The sequence below is a fragment of the Mustela erminea genome, chromosome 15 (genome assembly GCF_009829155.1).
Source record: "Mustela erminea isolate mMusErm1 chromosome 15, mMusErm1.Pri, whole genome shotgun sequence".
Classification (NCBI taxonomy): domain Eukaryota; kingdom Metazoa; phylum Chordata; class Mammalia; order Carnivora; family Mustelidae; genus Mustela; species Mustela erminea.
Genome location: NC_045628.1, coordinates 30,093,710 through 30,118,386, shown reverse-complemented (window position 1 = coordinate 30,118,386; position 24,677 = coordinate 30,093,710). Strand labels below are relative to the sequence as shown.

General features: G+C 39.2%; 1 protein-coding gene across 11 annotated transcripts in view; it reads left to right on the top strand.

The window, feature by feature from the left end:
- Window positions 1-24,677, top strand: part of SCEL (sciellin) — a 204,945-nt gene that overhangs the window by 108,457 nt on the left and 71,811 nt on the right. For 9 of the 11 annotated variants that reach the window (XM_032314543.1, XM_032314549.1, XM_032314550.1 and 6 more), the window contains 7 exons: window positions 7,517-7,578; window positions 8,549-8,666; window positions 11,392-11,451; window positions 15,146-15,214; window positions 20,300-20,368; window positions 21,165-21,203; window positions 23,045-23,125. In XM_032314543.1, coding sequence (XP_032170434.1) covers window positions 7,536-7,578; window positions 8,549-8,666; window positions 11,392-11,451; window positions 15,146-15,214; window positions 20,300-20,368; window positions 21,165-21,203; window positions 23,045-23,125 — 479 coding nt within the window. In that variant the 5' untranslated portion in view covers window positions 7,517-7,535. The remainder of the gene's footprint in view (window positions 1-7,516; window positions 7,579-8,548; window positions 8,667-11,391; window positions 11,452-15,145; window positions 15,215-20,299; window positions 20,369-21,164; window positions 21,204-23,044; window positions 23,126-24,677) is intronic. The other 2 variants (XM_032314551.1, XM_032314552.1) reach the window with 2 other exon arrangements.

Here is a 24,677-nt window from a genome sequence, read left to right as displayed (position 1 = left end):
TCTTTCTCCTGAAAAGTTACAAACTTAATTGGAATGAAACTGAAGGGCAGCACTTAGAAATAAGTCTAATTGGCCAAACCGAGGCTACTAAGATGTCATTATTAGACATCTTATAGACATACAGACACAGAGGTGTCTGAGTAGGTTTGAAACAGGATAACTTGAGTCCCTGAAATAAGTAATTTCTTTTAAAAATGCCCTAAAAATAAAATTTGGCTGTAGATATTCTTGACACTATCAATTTAAGAGGTTTATTATCTCTGGTTCACTTGACAAAAGGATATTTAATTAATATTAATTATTAATAAGGGTTATTCTCAAAGACGTGTTGTTGGTCCATTTTAATAACAGTACAAGAAATATTCATATATACACAATACTGCTTTATATTCTGGGTAAGATGGAAAGAGTTCCACTGCAGTAAACTTTCCAAGGCATGAAAGGTGGATGAAACAGGGTCTTACACTTTAGAGGTTTTAGATCGGAGCTTCTAGGAATGGTTCTGGGCCACCAAAGAGGCTGATGTGGGGAAATGGTTAGGGCAACATGGCCGCTAAGTCCTAAGGAGGAAAAGGAGAAGGTGGGGCTGAGGGAGATTGTGTGGGAGGTATAAGAGAGACACATGCAGGGCGCTGTGTGACTCAGTCGGTTGAGCAGCCAACTCTTGGTTTCTGCTCGGGTTGTGATTTTGCGGTCATGGCATCAAGCTGCGCTCAGCATGGGGTCTGCTTGTCCCTCTCCCTCTGCTCCTTCCCCTGCTGTCAAGCACTCTTTCAAATAAATAAATAAATAAATAAATAAATAAAATCTTACAAAAAGAGGAACACATGTAGATTTAATGAGAAAAATTTATTTTCTCATAATATTAGTCACTTTTATTAGGAAAAAAAAATACTCTTGCATATTTATTAAACTACCATCACCTGAAAATGGAATATATTACATGTTCCTTTCTCATTTAGTTTGTGTCAACAGACAGCCCGGGGCTAAAAAGGAGTATGAAGCATCATTAAGTCATCTAATAGGGAGATAGATCCAGGCAAGGAGTCCGGTCAGGAATCCTGCCAGGCCACTCATGGCTTCCGTGTAGAGGCAAGAGTGAGGCTCGAGGCTGAGCTGTCCAGAGATGTTGGGGCAGCCCTTCACTGCTGCTGCTCCTCCCAGCAACTCTTCCATTATCTTCCATTTTTCAGAACTCCAGGGCATTTCCTTGTGTCTGGTGTGGGTTATATCACATGGTACTTAGGGTGACAGGTAGTATCATGTACTCAAAAGAGCCTTGGTGTTCCGGTCATAGGGACCTAATTATACTTCCTGGTTCTGCCACTTACTGTGTGACCTTGGGCAGGTTATTTAACCTCTCTGAGTTTGGGATTCCTATAATTAGAGCTAATAGTACTCATTTGGAAGGACTAAATAAAATAACACTCATAAGGCACGTGGCACAACCTGAAGCAATAGTAGGGACTCAACAAGTGATCCCTTCTGCTAAGAACACTGAACACATAGACATATTGCAAGAAAGAGTGTTTTACTAATAAAAGAGTCAGAAATCTTTAAAAAAAAAAAAAAGATTTTATTTATTTCTTTGAGAGAAAGCACAAGCAGTGGGCGGGGCCGTGAGAGAGAGGGAGAAGCCGACACCTTACTGAGCAGGGACCCGGAGATCATGACCTGAGCCAAAGGCAGACGCATAATGACTGAGCCACCCAGATGCCCCAAGAGTTACGGATATCCTATATTTTGTAGACCACCGTGGGCTTTTTATATCTCCCAGCTTCTATTTGCTCCACAAGGACCTCATAACAGATAGGAAGAGCATTAATCTTGTATAATAAAAATATGGAAAAGCAATCTTCTGAACAAACTAGGAGGTTTATTTTTTTCTTGCAAGGAGAGGTCAAGAGCTAGATCATCTATGGCTACTGTGGCAGCTTTGTAATTCTATCAAGGCCCAGGCTCCTTCAGCTTCCCACTCTGCTATGCTTAGTATGTAACTTTAGTCTTCATGGTTGGTCCATGGTCCCATGATGGCTGCTCCTAACTTCTGCATGCATTCTAGTTTGAGAGAAGAGGAAGTACGAAGAACAAAAGTCTAAGTTCTTCCTGGGGACTTTCATGGAAGAGGCAATGAGATAGAACCAGGTGTCCTAGAGGAAGCAAGTGGGTTTGTAGGAAACTTCCCTAGAAAGTATTACAGAGACTCTGGGGTGGAGCCAGAGAGGTGTTTACAGGACAGCTGAGGCCACTCATTGTCAGGGAGAATGAGGTAAAAGGCCATGAGCTTCATGCATGCCTTATCTCACTTGATTCCACTTAACTAGGACTTCTGGAGAATACCTAGCTATGGGAGGCATGAAAATGTCAATCCCTCTAGCAGAATGTTGGATCTGATTAGAGCCATTCTCTAAATATAAGGTAAAGAGGAGATACCTGCTTTTCTCTGTACAACTTTGCAGGAAGTGCTGACGATGTGGGAGTCCCTGACATAGGGGAAAAAATGATGAGCTTCCAGCTAGAAAACCTCAGGTTGAGTCTCAGCTTTGCCACTCATTAGTTACTCGATCTGAGTCTTTGCTTCTGTCTCTGTGAGGTAGGGATTGTATCACTCTAATTTTTTTTTTTTAAACTGAGGTATAGTTGTCCTACAATGTGTTTCAGGTATAGAATGTAGTAATTTTTTAAAAAATATTTTATTTACTTATTTGACAGAGAGACAGCACAAGTAGGCGGAGCAACAGACAGAGAGAGGGGGAAGCAGGCTCCCCACTGAGTAGAGTGCCCGATGTGGGTCTCAATCCCAGGACCCTGGGATCATGACCTGAGCTGAAGGCAGAGGCTTTAACCCACTGAGCCACGCAGGTGCCTCTAGAACATAGTGATTTTAACAATTCTTTGTGTTAGTGCGCACCACTTACAGTGGTGAGTCGGATGCAGAGACAGATGCAGTCCCCATCTGCTGTCATACAGTGTTATTCTGTATTATGGGCTATATTCCCTATGCTCTACCTTTTACCTTAGTGACTTAGTATTTATTTTACAGCTGGAAGTTTGGGCTTCTTGATCACCTTCACCTATTTTGTCCATCCCTCTATCCCCCTCCCTTCTGGCAACCACCAGTTTGTTCTCTGTATTTATTAGTCTGTCTCTGTTTCTTTGTTTATTTGTCTGTTTGTATTAGATTCCACATATAAGTGAAATCATATCGTATTTGTCTTCTTCTATGATTTATTTCACTTAGCATAATGCCCTCTAAGTCCATCTGTGTTGTTGTGGAATTATATCACTCTTAAATGTTGTGGAAATCAAATGGGATAAATTATAAATTAATATATAAGCATCTAAATTATTATTCTTGTCTGAATGCTCCTCTTTAACCAGCAGAACTTAAAGGGACAGCAGAAGACTTGCTTGGGAGAGACTTGAGGTGAGATATGGTAGAACCACAAAGAAAATCTAAAAAATAACATCCATGTAGAACCATACGCCTGTGGTCTGTTATGTCTGGCTTCCCTCATGAGCGTGTGTCAAGTTCATTCATGTTGTAGTATGTATCAAAACTTCATTTTTGAAAAATTGCTGAGTAAAATCTATGAGTGTAGCACTTTCCTGTTGTATACCACGTGCTCTTTGCCCATTCATCCCTCTGTGGACGTTTATGCTATTTCCACTTTTTGGCTGTTTTGCATGCTGTTGTGATCATTCCTGTACAAGTTTTTGCGTAGATGTCTTTCCATAACCAAGAGAATATCAGAGAGCACCCAGAGAATCCTGCTCTGTGAGGCCTTGTCTGCTGCAGATGCCGTCCAGGTTCTCCTGCTGGGCACTGCCGGCAGAGCTCATAGCACTTCTGAAGCCTGAGATGTCAGGAGTCAGGTGGGGGCCGCTGGGGTCTCCCTTTCTGCTCAGGCTAATGTCAGCGCACTGGTCCGGTCTTGCAGTGACTCAGTATGAGCCTTATTGCCGGTCTCTGTAGAAAGAGGTGGCTTTGGTTTAGAAGGCAGATTCTGCCTCTTCCCACCTTAGGTGTTACATCCTCTCCCTGAACGTCAGATGTCCTGTCTGGGAGATGGAGATAATAATTGCTATCTCACAGAGTGTAGGATGAGGATGAGACAATGCCCGGGGAGTGCCCCATTCTGAACAGGTGCTATTATGGCCCCAGCAGTAGGACAGTTGATGACACAAAGGGCACAGATCAGAGACAGTGTGACCCAGAGCTCTTTGAATGACCTGTTTTAAGAACATTTAAATCCCTTTTCCCATAAGCACTCTATTTATTTGCTAGGTCTGCCGTGACAAAAGACCATAGACTGTTGACTTAAACAACAGAATTGTATAGTTTCACAGTTCTAGAAGAGAACTAGAGGCTACAAGTCCAAGATCAGGATGCTGTCAGATTTGCTTTCTCTTGTGGTCTCTCTCCGTGGCTTGCAGATGGCCACTTTTCGTGTACTCACATGGGCTTTTCTCTGTACACATACATCCCTGGTATCTCTCTGTGTGTGTCCAAAATTCCTCTCTTATACAATCATGAGACAGGTTGGATGAGGACCTACTTAATGATCTCATTATAACTTAATCATCTCTTTAAAGGCTCTGCCTCCAAACACAGTCATAACTTGAGGTACTGGGTACTGGGCTTCGACATATCAACTTCAGGGGAGACATATTCAGCCCATAACAAGCACCTGAGGAGCATCTACTCTGTCCCAGACCCAGGATATACAGATGGGAAAGACTTACCTTTTACCCCGGGACACTTAGTCTTTTGGTAGACATAGGCAAATAGACAATTACGACAATACCTTTTCTCCATTTACCTTGTCCTGTGTCTTCCATGTAATTTTCAGTCTTTGCAAATGTATAATCAAATATACATTCAGCATTTTGTCCATTGCAGAATCTCAGTTCAGTCAGCTATGAGCTCTCTCGGTATTTACAAGCTCAGGAAGAGAATTTATTGGAGTCCATTGAGAAGCAGAAGGTTAGCCAAGAGCCCAGATTAACTGGGCCAGACCAAGAGGGAAATGAACAAATAGTTGAGATTGAAGTTTGTCTTCACATTGCCTCTTTCCCACCCCCTTCTGCCAAATTTTGGTGACCTTCAAACACAGCTAGCCAGAGGCTGCCCACACTCCCTGCATGCCCAGTGACCCAAGTTTAAGGCTGTTCCTTCCCCTCCCTACACCCAAACACACCTGCCTTATGTCTTTGTTCTCTGCTTCCAAGATGATAGAGGCATGAGGTTAAAAACTGAGCATTTTGATGGGGTGCCTGGGCGGTTCAGTTGGTCAAGTGTCTGCCTTTGGCTCAGATCATGATTCCGGGGGTCCTGCGATCAAGTTCCATATTGGGCTCCCTGCTCCACAGGATGTCTGCTTCTCCCTCTCCCTAATCCCCTGCTCATGCTCTTTTTCAGATAAATAAATCTTTTAAAAAATTGAATGCTTTCAGTATGTTGGTCAATAATTAAACACTTTACAAATGTCATCTAATTTGATCTTCAGAACAGCTTTTTCACGTCCTTTGATAGATGAGGGAGCTGGACTATGACACACTCAAAGTAACAGTCAGCAAATAGCATCCTTTAAATGCAGATCTTTCTACCTTCTGGTAGTAATGGTAGTCTCAGGTTGGGTTCCTAAAAGCAGTGCCTGAGAGGAATGTGGGTGCCTGTAACTTACTGAGGGTAAGCTCTCAGGAGAGAGGAGAAAGGGAAGCAGGAAGTAGAGGCAGAGGAAGGGGCTGAGCAAGGATATGTTCTCTGTTAGTTTAGCTTTAGTCTGATCCCATAGTGAGCTCTGAAGCATAAATCACCTGCATAAATTGGCTCTACCTTGGGGCACCAGATTCACATTTTACCCTAGGTCATTCAACCATTGGCTGTAAGTTGTAGTGTGTGGGGAGGGTGTGTAACCAGGTAACCCCACCAACAATCATGAGTCCATAGTGCCAGACATGAGATAGGTAGACAGGACCTGGTCTGGGCACCAATACATTCCACTGCTCACCTACTCCAGGTAGGGGTGTGGACATTCTAAGAGAAGGTCCCAAGAAAAATGATGATATGATCAGGTCCTATGGCAAATTATTGTAGGAGATACTTTTGCATCAGAATGTGAGAGGGGCTTTTAGAACCCCTGAGTTATACCTGTGAACAGCTTCCTGACAGTATGGTCTTAAATTGGACTAGCACTTAAAGTTTAATGATTGATGTTTGTGTACATTATTTTTAATCATCACAAACCTATGATGGCAGGTTTCATTAGCCCATTTTATGGGCCCATTTTATGGGAGATTATGTGGTTCAATTATAGAACTTTTAAAAAAAGATTTTATTTATTTTTTTGAGACAGAGAGAGAGATTGCATGTGCATAAGCATGGGGGAGGGGTAGAAGGAAAGGGAGAAGCAGATTCCTGGTTGAGTAGGGAGGCCAACCTCAGGATCATGACTTGAGCTCTTGAGACAAAAGCAGGTGGTTAACCTACTGAGCCACCAGGCACCCCCCAATTATAGAACTTTGATGTGATAAAGCTCGGCCTATGACTTGCCTCGGACTTGAGATCTAATGTCCCTCTGTGATTTCATCCATTGTACAGTTGGCCGGATTCTGCAAAAAACATACTACCCCACCTAGGGGACCAGCCATTCCCATTTGCTCAGGACTTTTTCAGTTTTAAAACTGAAAACCTCACATTCAGGGAAACCAGGACCAACTTAACCATTAAACAAAAAAAGCAGTGCCTAAAGCCTATGATACTTTTGGGGGCCTACAAAAACGTTCTAATTTTAATTCCTTTTAACAAGAGAAGAAAACAATGAATATTATAATAATGAAAGTCTGCTAAGTAAGCCAGCCTGAGTTATTTTTCATCTTTATACTAACAGTCACAAAATATAATTTTTTAACTGTGTGGGCATGCGTGTGTGTATGTCTGTGTGTGTGTGTGTCTGTGTGTGTCTGTGTGTATCTGTGTTTGTGAAAGAAGAAGCCTATGAAAGCAAAAGTGCCTAGGACTCACAAAGTCGTAATGCAGCCCTGAGTTCACTTTGGTTTCCCCACAGGTACTCTGCATATTTTTCTGTGAATTCCATGTCTTTATCTCCCTATAGACTTGACCAGTCTCTATCTCCCTATAGACTTGATGCATTTCTCATATTCATCTTCTTGTCTCCAGCTCCTGGCTTAGGGTCAACCATACTCTAAGCACCCAATGCCCATTTATTGATTGAATAAATGAATTAATTGATGGCCTCATTCAGCCAGTTGCTTGTTATAATAACATTGGGGACATCAGCTGCTCTTGGCCTCAATTTCTACATCTGTAAAATAAATACATTGGAATAGAAGAACTCTCAGGTTCTTAGGGGACACTTGATGTCATGTATTCCTGATACCAGGTCATGGGACTTTCTTAATGTCATTGGAAAATGTCATTACCAATGAAAGAATCACTTGTAGATTCTTGAAGTCATTGTTGTATTTTTTCCCCTCCTTATTTTTTTTGTAGATCCTTACTAGAAGCCAGCATGTCCAATTTTACCTCGCGAAAAATTTCTTCCACAGGAAATGGTAATGTAGATAATATTTTCCTTACTCAGAAAACTTAAAAATCTGAGAAAAACAACGCATAGCTCTTAATTCTTTTACATAGATATGGAATGCTTAGAAGCAACAGTCTAACTTAATTAGCATTGGTCAATGTAAGGCTTAGAGAAAAAGTAGGATTGCTATAACTTTTACTCATGTAATTGCAATGCAAAGATTTTTTTTTTAAATCAACAAAAATGTTCTTTTGTGTGTGGGACATTCTGTGCTTCTGACTCCTCTGAAGTTAAAAAATTCAGTTACGGGGCACCTGGGTGGCTCAGTGGGTTGAGCCTCTGCCTTTGGCTCAGGCCATGGTCTCGGGGTCCTGGGATTGAGCCCAGAATCAGGCTCTCATCTTGGCAGGGAGCCTTCTTTCCTCTCTTCCTCTGCCTGCCTCTCTGCCTACTTGTGATCTCTCTCACTCTGTCAAGTGAATAAATAAAATCTTAAAAAAAAAAAAAAAAAGAATTCAGTTACTTATAATCAAAAGCACCGGGACTTCTTGACTATCATTTACTAGGTACATTGTAAAAAAGTCTTGTGTGTATATTTTTTCCTTGTATGTATATATAAAGAAATATTGTATATATATATATATATATATTTTTTTTTTTTTTTTGAATGAATGAATGAAATGGCCAACCCACCAAACCGTGGCTTTGTTTATCCCACACCCATGGTTCTATATTCCCGGGTGCAGCACAGGACATCATGAACTGCCCTGGCAGTTTCACTTGGCACCTGAGCAATTTTATATGTTATCTCTGATGCTGGGGTGTGAGATTTGTCCTCTCCTACCAGAGCATCATATTTTGAAACAGTGCTGAACTTGTCAGCCTAGGAGATGGATGATGGCCAATCAGATGTGTCTCTCAAGACACCCAGGTTAACAAACTCACACTTGACCCCATACAGTTGCATCTCTCAGTTTTTTTCATTTTTCTGTTGATAGATATGAAGAATACCTCTCAGGGGACAACATTGAGGCAACAGGGTTTTCATGATGTGAACAAAAGAAGGACTTTCTTACAGGACAACAGCTGGATAAAGAAACGTCCGGAAGAAGAGAAGTAAGAGAGTGTGGGGGTGGGGGTGGACAAGTAGAGCTGTTCTCCAGCTGGGAAGCTAGTGGCCATCTGGAAAGCAGGTTCTTTTCCTTAAAACACTTTGTTGCATAGCCTAATGTTTGGTTTAACAGGCATACATTGGCTTTCAGATTTTCAAGAATATTTCTACCATTTTTATGATTTACATAACAAAGAGCATGTGAGTCATTAGGGAGAAAAAGCAGAGTTTCATTGTTACAACTAGCATGGGTATTTGTGTCTCTTTGACAAATTGAAAAAAACATGACTTTCCAGTTTCCCAACAGGTACTATTTAATCCATGGCAGGGAGCCTCCTCATGTATATTCATCATGTCAGTTGAAATAAACAAATAATAGCATGATTCCTAATTTACAAATTTAATAATAATTTATCTAAAATTCCTATATGTGCAAGTGAAATCAATACATTCTCAACTCATTTTAGTCCCAGTGGTCATATATCTCTAGATATCGGGTGGGTGCTAAATGTGGTATTACTTTGCAAGGGAAAACATTTACCATCAAGAATGTTTTGTCTGTTTTGAGCATTGCTTCTACTAGCTCAGTGTTATAGATCTGAAAACAATTACAGGCATATTGTCTCATTGTCAGCATAGATTTACAATAAACATTTGTCCAGCCCATATATATTTATTATAAATCACACATATACATATGCATAAGTTTTAAGATGCCCTCTTACATATAGGTACATAAAAAGCATCTTTAAATCTCACAAATCACACAAGGTAGGTATTATTACGTCCTCTATTTTATAGAAGAGGAATCTGAGACTCAGAAGAGTTAATAACTTGTCCAATCTACACAGCTGTTAAGTGATGGAGTTGAGATTTTTAACATGACCCATTGTCTTTCTGTTACACCAGTGGTTCTCATTGAAGGGCAGTTTTATCCCCAGGGCATGTTTGGTAAGAGCTGGAGACATTTCCAGTTATCAAAATTAGGGAGTACTCCTGACATCTAGTGGGTAGAGGTCATGGGTGCCACTAAACATCTCCCAATGCACAGGGCACTCCCCACAACACAAAATTGTCAGGCCCATAGTGTCCTAGTGCTAAAGTTGAGAAGCTCAACATTACAGGATACTTACTCTAAACTTTCTACTAAACTGCCCATGTATGGTTATCTGAGGAACATACTTGTGACTGTTAAATGAAGATGTCTATTAATTCCTGTTACTAAATCTTATTATTTTAAGGGAATATAGGGGTATTTAGAGACTCACATTGACATTTGGAGTTGTCATTCTTGGACAACAACCATTTCCTGTAGTAACACGCATTTACTACTTCTGTCAAAGCCTAATACGGCATTTCTATTTTTCCATAGTGGTGGAGTGATGTCAAATGTGAATCATAAATTCTGTGTTGCAAATATTTGCACAGATGTGTGAGCATAGAAATGTCTAAGGCAAATTATAATTGGTAGGAATGATGGTTTTTAGCCAAGGATGCCTCATTTATAAAGGGCCAGGGAAGCCAAGTTGGATGGTATAGCAGCTGCTGAATGAAGGGAAAATGGGCTCTGATGCTCTCCCCACTCTTGCTGGTCCAGGTCTGGGCTGTGTGTTATGATTCTTCTTCAGGTCAGAATGTGTCCCGTGTCTGCTACTCTCTCACAAGTTTAGGGAATGGATACCAAGAGAGATGGAAATGTTCTCTTGGGATTTTTGAGGGCATAAATTTGCTGGAATTGTTTCAGTTTCACTGTTCATCTTTCTTTTTCAATTATCTACCACAGTTTCTTGTATAGCTTTATTACAAATAGTTCCAGAGTGTTGAGTAACATTAGGGGAGCGGAACCAGGAGTAGTGTCGTATTTCAGGTTTGGTTGGGTTAACATGAAAAAGGTTCAGGTACTTGGTTCAAGGCCAAAAGCTCTACTACATGTTTTGACATTTCCTAAAGTTGCCTGTACTTTCAGGTCTGCTGCACAAAATAAGAAAGGGTTTGGGATTTTATGTATGAAGGTCTATGTATGTAGTAAGGGTTAACTAGGAGAAAAAGTAAAGGTTTGAAATAGAAAGATCTGGGTCCTACATCCTAACCTTTTGGTCTTAAGAAAACCACAAAATCTCTGATCAGTTTTTTCTTTTGTGAATTGGGTATGACAGGGTTGTCTTTGCCTAATTCATAGGATTATTTTAAGGACCAAACAGTTCTCATGGTTCAAATGGGCCAAATCTCCTGTGAATGATCAGCCTTCTTAACCATAAATATTGGTACTTATTTTCCTGCTTTTTGTCTAGGGAAAATATGAGGTCCATCAGATGAAAATGTATAGGTATAAAGGACTTAATTAAATTTAAGACATGTTTGTGAAACCTTTTGCCTTCCTGCAGAAACTGACTCTTATAATGTACACAAAGTTGATGTCCACATACATGTTCCCACACTCCGATAGAAAAAAAAAAAAAACAAAACCCACTCATCCCATTGTTGAATCATATGGAAATCTCATGGGATACATGAGAATAATGATCATTTGTACTGACAAACTTGTTTCTTTTCACCATGCTCTTTCAAGGGGAGACTGATAAAAACAAATATATGGTTGTGTTCTTATGCCTGAAATAAAATGAATTAACCTTGCTCTAAATAGTGAGCTCTTTGCTGTCTCCCTTATTTAGTGTGTACCAAATACTGTGGTAACTCTCCATGTGACTTAGTTTTGTTCTTTCTTTACAGAGATGAAAATTATGGTAGGGTGGTGCTCAACCGACATAACTCCCATGATGCCTTGGACAGGTGGGTGTTTCAGACAAGTTACATCATTTGCAGAAACACAAAGACAATAGTTTTGAGAGAAGACTTGTTCAAGACAAGCTGAGTATTTGTGGCTAGCCTCAGGCTTTCCCTGGCATTCTGGAAGTCTCTGTGGTATCATTAGAGCAAAGTCTGTGCTTCTCCAACTCCATGCTTCCAGAACCACAGCTTGGGGGTATACAATAACCAATCCATGGAGGTAGCCCTCTGGATGGGAAAAAGAAAGGGCTTCCACAGAAATGTAACCAGATAAGCTATCTCAGAATCTTAGGAAAAGGAACTTTAAAATACAGAAGTAACAGTCCCAGAGTTCACTTGCTTTATGGGCAGTATACTTCTTTTGAGAAACTCCCAGGTTTGTGGAAAACCATTAAATGATACTGAATGGCAAAATTAGTGGAAAAATTTAGACAAAGCTCATAATCATAATAATGCGAATAATCTAAGATTGATCAAATAAATAGATAATACTCTTGTTAAAACACATTTATGCTCACACACATGCAAGCAACCACACCCATCAGAAGAACCTGAGTATTTTTCAGACACAAGTTTTACTCTGTCTAGTAGTCTGTGTCTGTCTGTCACCAAACTGTATTTAGTAAAGGAGTGTGATTGTCTTTCATGGTATAGACTTTATAAGTAGACACCTTAAGTATTTTAGAAACTTTTATTTATGCATTTTTCTAAATCCTTTTAAACTTCTTTGTAATTTTGACCTGTTCTAAGGGTACCAAGCTTAAAGCCCTCTACACAAAGTATCTGTTTGGTTTTCTGGTTCCCAGGCTTAGTTCATCTGACTCATTGTTCTGTGACTACCTTTGCCCTCTCCTTAGTCTTCATGATTTTGAAGATTACAGCCTTGTTCTCAGATAGTCTCATCACACCAAAGGGAATCTGATCATTTCAGTCCAGCTACCAGTGAAAATTACTCCGTCCGTTTTATTGGCCAATTCCCCTCCATATGTACTGGCTAATGCAGTACCTTGAACTTTTATCTTTAGTAACAAAAGTGTGTGAGCCCAGAATGTTTTCCCCGTAACCCATAGATAGAGTCTCAAAACACACTTTCCTAGAAGGGTAGTGTGGGTGATTTTTCTCCTTGTACTTGGTCAAATGGATGCCTGCTTAGCCCTTTTCTGCCCTTTCACATAGCCTGTACCCACTTTGGTGGACATGTCACCCCATTTTGGAGCAGCTGTTATGTTTACTGCCATAGTACTAGGTACTGGGAATACAAAGATGCATAAAATGCCACCCTTGACCTTAGGGAACCCTTACATGCTGGAAAAATATGGATCCATAGACTATAAGACTAAAATTTACCACGGAGGTGCTATTGTAGAAGTGTGTGACAGGGCCATGGGAGAAGAGATGAGAGAGCCTAACTCTGCCTGAATTAATCCGAGATGGCACCCAGAAAGTGGCTGTTGGTGTTGGCACTGCTGTTTGAAGGATGAGGAGGGGTTTCTGAGTCGGGAAGTAATGCTGGTGGGCATGAAGCAAGAGAGAAGTGCTTCCAGCTGAAGTAGCAATGTGTGCAAAAAACTGTGAGCAGAGACTGAAAAGACGAAAGGGAAGGGAAGATAAACAATATATCCTCCTCACCTTAGGTAACAGATTTACAGTAGGCATGAACGAAGAACTTCCGCTTTGTCCTTCTGCCAGATTGTTTAGATCTGCCAGACAAACCTGGTAGCACAAATACCTGGAGAGAGGCCTCCTGTGAGCAGACACTGGCCCGAGGACTGGGAATAAAACAAAATCCCTGCTTCCATAGAACCTGCATCCTAGCTGAAGGTGGAGGAAGGGAGAGACTGAAAATAAACAATGTAATGTGCTGTGTGGCCATAAGTTCGAGAAAGAACAAAGTCAGCTAATGAGACATAAAGTGACGCTGTCTGAGAAGGGGCTATTTGACCGAAGGGAGTCTGATGGCCCTGCAGTGCCTGTTTGCGTTCATGCCTTCAACACAATGATGGGCTAGACCAGGATTTCACTCTGAGGTTCCTTTAAAACTTAGGGAATCACATTAGGCAATTTTATTTCCTTTTCTCTTGCATCAACAGACACTGTTCCCTCTGCTCCTGTTTGAAAATGTTCACAGCTATTTATCCCCCAAGGCCCAGCTCAAACTGCACTTTACCCCTGAAGCTCTCTTTGATTCTCTTACCTAGAAATAAATGTTCTCGCCATAGAACTTCCTTGCACTTTCCCTGAACTTCTTTTATGACACTGGCCACTGTCTGCCCTTGGGTGTACATATCTAATTTGTCTCTCTAGTTCTGTGTCAGTCAAGTCCATAATTTTTTACTCTTGGCTTCCTCGTAGTCAGCAGCTACAGTAAATTGTATATTGTTTACCTTCAAGTATTTGCTTAATAAAAATACACTATATCAAGTTAAAAATTAAATTCTAAGGGCATGTACTGTTTTAGTGCTTTTCTAGATTCTGTATCTTTGATCTATCAGCTTCAAATGATGCTTTGAAATGCAAACAGAGTAAATCATGGTATAATTCATCAAAGAGCTTGCTTTTCTTGTATCACAGGGTTATATAAGGCATTAAACAAACTGTTTTTGTTGATCGATCAGTCTGATCAAGATATTTCCATTTGCTTTAATGATCTTGATTCCTGCTATTGAACCTCCTATCCTGTCTTCCCTTCTTTTCTTGTCTTCTTTCCTCTCCCCTTTGTTCTGCCTACCTGTCTTCCTCAACTTCTGCTTGCCTACTGTCTCTCTTCTCCCTACTTCTCCTCATCTCCCCTTTCTTCCCCTCTCCTCCCTCTACATCTCTCCTTTCTCTCTTCTCGTACTCTTCTCTTCGTTTCTTTCTAGCTTTTTCTGTTCCCTTCTTTTCCTTTCTTTCTCCCTTCAGGCAGCAAGTCCCCCCCCCCCCAACCCTGTCCACGGTGCTGAACTTTAAATAAAGCTATTTGTATTCAGCCTGTTGAGCTGGCTTACGGTACTACTAGAATTCTGCAAACAAAACATAGCTGATTTTTAAGGGATTGAGTTCTTATAATGTAAAAGCCAACAGTATTGCTAACAGTACGTATTTAGACTGAAGGAGTGTAAATGCTACAAATCACATTTTTATCTTATATTTGGTAGAGATACTCAATAAGCATATATAAAGTGCAAAGTTAACATTTTTAGTTGAAGTCTAGACAATGGTCACCTGAGGCTATTGACAGTTTAGGTCACTCCCTGTAGCTAAAGATATGCTACTATTCTAGACAAAAATACCATCTGCTGCATTTTAAGCACACAAGCTGAAACTCGTGGTGTCTAATATATTCTATATTCAGCATTTATTGGCATTAATTCATGTAGGAAATGTACATACTTCTATACCATTCATGGGTTTTAGTTATTTTGCATGCTGTGTTCTTTGTTTTGCCTTTCCTTATCCCTAATTTGAATATGTTACATTGCAGTTAGAAATAATTGGACCTAGAGAAGAATTCCTTTATTAGCATGGGGAGTTGGGTTTGCCATAATTTATTCTAACCAGGTCAAAACCTTAGAAGATTTAGATAGTCTGAATCTGTCTTTCCTTTGCAACATGTACATCTCCTATTCAAATAGGCCAAAATTTTACCAAAAACATGATAGATTTTATAATTTTTTTGTAATTTATTTGATCTTTCTGTAATTGCTTTTTGCTACAGGAAAGCAAATGAGAGACATGAGCCAAAAGCTACAATTAGTCGGTACAGATCTGATGACACTTTAGACAGGTAAGGTGTTGTTGAACCATGTAAAGCAGAATGCAAAATGTCTATGAAATCCCATTTTTTATCACTCATGAGGTATTTAAATGTTTCTCAAAGTAAGTTTTGAACCATGATATCTTATCCCTAGGACAGAACGGCTATTTGAATTGAATTATCATCTTCAAAATCCACAAAATCTTGGCTCAACATGCTATTTTCTTAAAATCCTGCTGACGGTATATTGATAAGAACAATGCTGAAGAAACTGATTTGAGTATAAGCAGGGTGGACACTACAAGGAATCCGTTCAGTTTAAAAGGAGAATTTAGTTATTTTCATGAATATGAGTAATCAGTTCTTGTTCTAACTTTCCATCCCACTGGTAGAAAAACAGCTGTTTCTGTTTTTATAGAGACTATATGTTTTAATAATCAAGTAGCTTTGATCCACTATAGTATAAAGGCTCAGTAGTAAGTGAGACTACTCTTGTGGGTGACACGAGAGTCACCAGATGGTCTATAGAATGGGTCCATTATGTTGTGCCTATTGTTAGTTCCTTCCTACACAGAGGAAAAAGGCTCATCTTTATGCAGAAATTTGAGAAACATCTATTCTTTTTTTTAAAAAAAAAAGTAGGCTCCATACCCAGTGTGGAGCCCGGTGCAGGGCTTGAACTCAACACTGAGATCAAGACCTGAGCCAAAATCTAGAATTAGACACTTAATCGACTGAGCCACCCAGGTTCCCTGAGAAATATCTATTTAGACTGAAGGAGTGTAAATGCTACAAATCACATTTTTATCTTATATTTGGTAGAGATACTCAGTAAGCATATATAAAGTACAAAGTTAACATTTTTAGTTGAAGTCTAGACAATGGTCACCTGAGGCTATTGACAGTTTAGGTCACTCACTGTAGCTAAAGATATGCTGCTATTCTAGACAAAAATACCATCTGCTGCATTTTAAGCACACAAGCTGAAACTCATGGTGTCTAATATAGTCTATATTCAGCATTTATTGGCATTAATTCATGTAGGAAATGTACATACTTCTATACCATTCATGGGTTTTCAAGCCAGTCTCCCTTAATAGAGGATAATCCACACCAGAATTCCTAAGGAGTTAACTTCTCTCTTGTAATAGCCTCAAAAAAACCAAACCAAACCAAACCAAACAAACAAAAAACCCCCGAGTTTGTAGAAGTATCTGTACAAGATCTCATCTCTACAGAACTGAGTGGAGAGAGGAGTCAAAATAACTGTCCATTCACATTGGCCTTGTGGGCTGTCCTGTTGCACCATTAATTGAAGACAGAAACCCTTTTTTCTAGGAATGAATCTGAAAGATAATTATGCCTCAAGAAAGGTAAATATGTGGGAGACCGAAGCCTTTGTAGGCTGTGTATCTGAAGGTCTACATTGGGCCAGTCAAGACAGAGCCCTGCAACGTTAACAATGAACTAGACCAGACCTCACAAGCTAACAAGATGAGTCATTCTCAACCTCAGCTGCAAATTAGAATTACTAAGAGAGCTTTAAACTTTGCCGATAACTTGGTCCCACCACCTCTTGCCCTCAAAATTCTAATTTAATTAATCTGAGGTGGACTTGGGCATTTTAAAAGCTTATGAAGTGATTCCATCATGCAGCCAGAATTCAGAACCACCAATCTGGCCCTAATCCTTCATTTTGTACCCTAGAAAATGAGGCCAGAGATGACTTGCTTTATTTACACAGAGGTTTAGTTGTGTGTTTAGTCAGTTCATTTCCAAGGCATTCCTGAGTCCCAGCAGTATGCTACATCTTTCTAAGGGTGGAAATAGATGTGAGGGAAGGAACTGAGGAATCAGTAAAGAAAAGCAAGTCCTATCAGTAGTCAGACTTTTCATAATGCTGGCCACTCCAGATGTGAGATAGGAAATAATTTTAGGAGGAAGATGACCAAATATATTTGGTATACATGTGTGCATGTATTTAAATAATGCGTTTTTTTAAATTTATTTTTAAGTAATCTCTGCCCAATGTGGGGCTTGAACACACAACCCTGAGATCAAGAGTGGCATGCCCCACCATGGTGGCCCATAATAATGCATTTATTTTTAAATGAATTTGAGGAAAGTTCTGACTTTATATTTGGAATTCTCTTTTAAAAAATATATATGTAAGTAAAAGCACAAGATGTTCTAAAGGAATATGAGTAAATACTAATATATGTAGCGTGCAGTAAGGTCCAAATCCTCAAGGTGGTCTAATGACTATTCGGATAACCTAGGTTGTGGTGCCCTCTAGTGTTCCATCATGGAAGTGTAACTTTTCCTTTGGTACTTTTGATCACACTGCTAAATGGCTATATTTGAGTATTTCCTGTCTTCAAGATTGACACTTATCAAAACAACCTATTTCATATCAAAAGCTGGCAGAAACTTAACTTTCAAGAGAAATACAAAGAATCTCCCTAAGTAATAAGAAATTGACGTATGTATTGGAATGGTGTGTTAGAGCTCTCTCCATTGTTACTCATAGACTGATCCCCCTAGTGGCATAGAAGAGATAGTGCAGGTGAAGAATAGCTCAGGAAGACATTTTGACCTAATACAGGAGTGTTAAAACAATCACACTACAGAATCAGATGTATGACACTGGGCCCTCCTAGAAAGACTACTTCTTAGTTGGGTGGTCAAGAGAAAGTCATTCACCTTCTCCGAGACTCCATTTTTTCATCTAAAAATGAAAATAATTACACCTCCCTTGTAAGAATATTTTAAAGAGTAGAAGAAAATATATACAAGAAACAGCAAAGAGTAGGTGGCTGTTTTTATTATTATATCCAGTATTTCCCACATAGGCCTACACTGTAGAATTTTTATTAACTTTGTTTAATTTTAACATCAGAACTTGCCTTGATATATACCTTGAGAATGTTTGATATTAAGGTTTTGTTTGTTTTAGACAGATTGTTGTTTTCAGTGAACCAGAGTAGCAATTTTCTAAGATTATTTTTAACTCATGTTAGGGCCTCATAGACAGCTATAAAGTATGAGTAGAGTTTCCAAGGAACATTTAAGATTTAAGATTTAAGGTCATCTGACCTCTTAAAGTACTCATGGTGGTTTACTGCAGAGCCCTTTAAATATAACCATCCCAGAGGCTCAGTAGCAGTTAGTGCCAGGGATACAGTTACAGTCCTTGGCCTGATGATCACTTTGGACATGAATTTTTTATACATGAATTCCAGGAGCATGTACAAGTTAATGCCTGGATTTTGAATGGTTCGTTGAGAATATGGAGTTCTGGAAGATTTCAATCTCCCTTCCTTTTTGCATTTAAGAGTTCATCAGTTTGTGGCATTATGTTCTATAAACAAAAATTTGTTTGGAGTTGATGCACAACATTTTAATGTATTAGAGTTATTTATCCAATATTTTAGTTACATATATCAAGATGACATTAGGAATTGAAATCATTTTAAACTTATGACAGTTAAGTCACATTTTTTCCCACATTCATTTTGGTTTTTGTTGTTTTTTTTTTTAAGTGAGGAAAAGTTAGTTTGCATCTTTCTAGGAGTAGTTTATGTAAAGCCATGTACTAAAGTCTATGGTAAAATTGACAGTTTAGAGAAAGTGATAGTAGACACATAGTAGTGGATCAACAGAAAAGTTTTGCTGGCATTTTGTTTTCCTGGCCTAATTTTGCTACATCCTAGTGTTGTGCAAGTCTGCAGAATGCTCCAGGGAATAGTCCTATGACTTAAGAAGAACCTTCCTATGTGATATGAGGGAAGGAAGGGAAGGAGGCTCTGCAGTCATGAGAGCCCACCATTGGCATGGAGACCACAGGATTCCTAATTTATCTTTTCCGACACAAGGCACAAATCACCTTTTCCAGATATGACCTCCTTGAGGAGACCTGAGATCTGAGGGATTAAAACCTCTGATGGCCATTAGTGGCTATTAACTAAATGTGTTAGTCAAAGTAAACTAATTCACCAGGGTAGAGTAACTCTTTGAACAAGTTCCTTCTCTTGCCCCCAAATCTCTTGTGGTTTAGCACAATAGAAGATTACTGTTCACTCTCTTGAGGGTCCAGTGTGGTAGGCTGGAAGATGGGGGATGTCTCAGCTCCCTGAAGTGACTCAGGGATCTAAGTTCATGTTTTGACGCAGCCATCTTCAGCCCAGGTACAACAAAACCATAGTAGGAAGAGGAAGAAAGAACAAGGAGGATTACACAAGAGGTTTTATGATGGGTGTGGAAGTAGCAAACAACATTTCTGCCCACATTCTTTAGTCTAGAATTTAACCACATGGTCCCAAGTTAATTGCAATGAAGAATGGGAAATGTGGTCTTCCTGTGTGCGCAGAAGGAAAAGAAAATTAGTTTGGCAGAGATATAGCATTGCCTATGCCACAAAATATCTAAAAACAAACAAACAAACAAACAAAAAACTTGTCTTTCATTGATACCTTTTCCAGACTTGGGAAGTACCATCATTGACTGGATATACAGTTGACAATACAGGGTTTAGGGGTGCTGACCCCTATGCAATCAAAAATTGACATAATTTATGACTCTCCAAAACTCAACTACTATAACCCACTATTGACTGGAAGCCTTATCAATAACATAAGCAGATGATTAATACATATTTTGTATGTTATACATAAATGAATTCTTATAATAAAGTAAATGTTATTAAGAAAATCATAAAGAAGAGAAAATACATTTACAATACCATACTGTATTTGTCGAAAATATCTGCATGTAAGTGAATGCATGTAGTTCAAATCCATTTGATTCGAGGGTCAACTGTATTATTAAATAGTAATGAAAATAAAATAGTGGGTTAAATGCTCCATGAATCAGAGAGTCTAGTAGAAAGCATAAACCTTAAAAATTCCAAAATGTATCAAAATAGCCTCATAAATAGATTTTGTCTTAAGTAGCTTTTTTTTAAAATTGCAAAATATTCTAAAATATAACACCTGAAAACAAATATCTTTACCAACAAAAGGTTTTATTGTGGAGTTACTCTTTCATGACAGCAGTATGAAAGGACTTTAATGATCTAAATGTTCACCCAAACTTGTGTCTTGTTTCTTTATAAAGGATCTCAGACAGAAATGATGCCACTAAAACATATAAGGCCAATACCTTGGATAACCAACTAACCAATAGGTACCAGTATTTATTGACTTTGGGAAAGACCCAAGTACAATAATTTTCTAAGCATTACTTATCTACTTACAATTCTTCTGTCCTACTTGATTATCTTTCTGTAAATTATTATCCTCTAGTTTTTAAATATAAAAATTCTGGAGTATATACCTTTATTCTTCTTCATGGTTAGAGAAATAGAAAATGTTTGTTGCCTTGATTAATTTTTTTTTAAAGATTTTATTCACTTATTTGTCAGAGACGGCCCAGTCAGGGGGAGCAGCAGGTAGGAAGCAAGTTTCCTGCTGAGGAACTAACCCAATGGAGGACTCTATCCCAGGGCTCTGGGATCATGACCTGAGCTGAAGAAAGATGTTTAAACAACTGAGCCACCCAGGCATCCCTGTTGCCTTGCTTAAATATTCTTGAGAGTTCATTGCTTCAGGTCATCATTCTTACGGCATTCATGTTTTTGTTTTAAATGAACCTGGTGGCAAGAGTATGAAATAATGTAAATGCCAATTTTACATTCTTTTTGCTAAAGAAAATTACTGAACTCAATAAATAGAAACATAGGGCTTAAATGATACTGAATTTTATGAAATAAAATGATTTCCTTTAGAATCTAGTACGAGACAACAAGATCATGAAATCACCTTATCAAGCTTATTCAAATAGTGATGCTTTTCTTTCTCTTTCTCTCAAATAATGTCTCCCTTTAAATAGAAACTCTAAATTCATGGACAATTGCAAATTGATGCAAGTATTCATTCTTTGTTGCTGCTCAAACTTTTGCCTTTCTTGTCTTTTTCCCCAGAAACATGTCCACGTTTAGATCACCAGAAGCAGCAAAGACGTATGTATTTTTCTGATGGAAGTTACATTTTAAGAATAAAGTGTATTTCTTTGTATGCTTTGAAGACAAACCAGGGTATATGCCCCTTGGGCCAAAGTTTCATTATAAGAAAGCCACATTCCTGTTGCTTAAGCAGAGTTTAGCAGAAATAAGAAAATGGTGCAGAAAACTTTAAATATTTACCATCTGGATTTTTTTTTTTAAGATTTTATTTATTTATTTGACAGGCAGAGATCACAAGTAGTCAGAGAGGCAGGCAGAGAGGAGGAAGCAGTCTTCCCACTGAGCAGAGAGCCTGATGCGGGGCTCGATCCAAGGACCCCAGGACCATGACCTGAGCCAAAGGCAGAGGCTTTAACCCACTGAGCCACCCAGGCACCCCATACCATCTGGATTTTAACAGAAAAAATTTACCAACCTCTGTTTTTTATATATATATATAATTTTTATTTATTTTTTTAAATAAACATATAATGTATTATTAGCCCCAGGGGTACAGGTCTGTGAATCGCCAGGTTTACATACTTCACAGCACTCACCATAGCACATACCCTCCCCAATGTCCATAACTCCACCCCCCTCTCCCTGCCCGTCTCCCCCATACCAACCTCTGTTTTAACCAAACATCTTAACCTAAGTCATTCTTTTCTTCTTTTCTTTTTTTTGTCTTATTTTTTCCCCTTTCCTTTTTATTTATTTTTTCTTTCTCCAAATCTTTATTTAACTTCTAGTTTGTTAGGATACAGTGTAATATTGGTTTCAGGAGTAGAACTTAGTGATTTGTCACTTACATACAACACCCAGTGCTCATTGTAACAAATTCCCTCCTTAATGCCCATCACTCATTTGATCTTTAATATTTTTCTCCCATGGATCTTTATTTTTCCCTGTTCTTATGGCCACTGACTTTCTTCCCCTACATTTCCCTTGTCTTTCAAACACCCATCACATTACAATTCAACTGAGTCATGAAATCATATGTTTGTTAGTAATCGATTTAGGTGAAGTACATTTTCTCAGAAACGTACTACTAGCGATTATAAACAGCCAAATTAGGGGGGTTTTTGAAAACAGAATTGGCTTTTAAATTTTTGTTTACAAATAAAGTAATTTTCACCTTGGACCATACCTCTCAGTCATTGAAACAGGTCTGGGTTCCTTCTTATTTTTTTTTTAAGGTCTATGTATATTAATAAATGCTAAATAGGGATGTAAAATGGTGTGATTTTCAGGGGCTCCTGGGTGGCTCAGTGGGTTGAAGCCTCTGCCTTTGGCTTAGGTCGTGATCCCAGGGTCCTGTGATCGAGCCTTGCATCGGGCTCTCTGCTCGGCGGAGAGCCTGCTTCTCTCTCTCTCTCTGTGCCTGCCTCTCTGCCTACTTGTGATCTCTGTCAAATAAATAAATAAATAAAATCTTTAAAAAATAAAATAAAACAAAATAAAAAGGTGTGATTTTTAAATGTTGTCTTAAACAATCTAATGCTATTAACTGCAAAAATGATGCAGTATAATTCTGCAGGTCACAGTATATACAGGATTTTATGTATATATAATATGAATCCAGAGCATATCAGAATTCATTGGTCTGGATTTCAGACACACAATGTCATATAATGAATGGTTTCATTCAGTTTCTTCGGTTCTGGTTACTTGGATGAAGGCCAGATGATTTATAAAATGGCTAAACTAAGGAAGAACTTGTTTTCTGTTCTTCTTTGTCCTTTGAAACATTTTACGGTGGGTAAAGAGCAGGTGGGAATATGAGTAGAGGATAAGACCTTTCAAAGGTGGGATGACATAAAAGAGTTTCAAGAATGTGATTTGTGGTTGTGATTGAACAGGCAACCTAGAGTTTCGTTCAGTGCCAACACTGCCAGCACCCCGGCTCCCACCGCTGTGACAACTCCTGTAAAGAAAAAGAGGTATGATGGGCTGGTTGCATCTGCTTCTTGCTGATGTTCTGTACAGGGTTGTCCTTTATTAATTTCTGAACCAAACCATCCATCAAGATGCCCTACGGCATTCAGAGGTTGGTCTCTCATCCCTGTTCCTTCCTCCCTTTCCAGGGATCCAGTTCCACTGGATTCTGCTGTCCTCAAACTTTGTTCCTTTTCCTCCTCTTTTCTGTTTCAAACATGCAGTCTTGGGGCACCTGGGTGGCTCAGTGGGTTAAGTGTCTGACAGTTAATTGTCTGACTCTTAATTTTGGCTCAGGTCATGATCTCAGGGTTGTGAGATCCACCCCAGGGGGACCTCTGTGCTCGCTCATTGTAGAGTCTGCTTATGGATTCTCTCTCCTTCTACCTCTGCCCTCCCCCTGCTCACAAGCTAAATAAAAGAATAAATATGATCTTAAACAAACAAATATGCAGTCTTTTCTCTAGGTCCCTTGAGGCCTTGAATATCTAGGTAATGCTTTTGATGAACAGAGTTCAGCAAAGGATAAACTACTTCAGGTAACACCTTTAGTAGAGTCCTACTGCGGGGAATGCCTTACCCTGAAATAATTACGACTGTGGGATGGCCAAATGTTGCCACGCTCCTGAAATCTGTCTGCATCGCTGGGGTCTCCTCTGCTCTGTAGATTCGGTTGGTCCTACTTCCAAGTACAGAGTCAAAGGCCCCATCTTGAGACTTCTATTTATGTAGTAGGCACAGAGAAGCAGCTAGACCTGTGGTGGCAGAATATTCTTCATGAGACAGAATGTGATGTTCAAAGCAATTTTTGCTTGTTGGAGAGAACACAGTGCTAGTGAATCATCATCAGATGGAAAACAAGCATTCACAAACCTCAGTGTTTTAAAAATGTTTTTATTTTCTTTGCCTGTGCCTAGAACTCTGCCTAGTTTGGGTTAGGTGCCAATGTTTGTGGAATGACTGGCTGATTGCCAAAACACTCCTGCAGTCAGAATTCTGGCTGTGTCTGCCGAGTCTCAGGAAATGTGATCACCTTTCTCACTTGGACCCAAATTTTACATCTCCATCCACTGCAAGAATCTTTCCTCTGACAGATTAGGCATAATTCAGGATCACTGAAGCAATAAGACTCTACTTTTATGATATATATTGGACTAGTTCTTGTGAGTAGCATTGATGACTTACATTGAGTTGAAATCTACTTTGATTTATGCCCATCTCTTCTTAGGCACCTGCGGTGCCTCAGAGAACAGACCTGTTTCAAGAATTTAAAGCCAGCTCTCCTGTCCTTCTTATCCTAGCCTTTCCCTCTCTGGGCTTTCCTCTGATATGTCACTGTCCTCTACATATCTTCATTTTTGGTCCATATCTAAATCTTTCTGACAGAGCCCTAAGCTATCTCTATCAATTAAAATTAAGTCCCAGTAATGTGAAGACATCTTTCTAATTGGATATATATGTGATTGTATATATGCATATATGTACATACATATGTATACATAATTGAAGTTAACATTAGCGGGGTGTTCACTAATGTTTTCAATACTCTTACTTTTA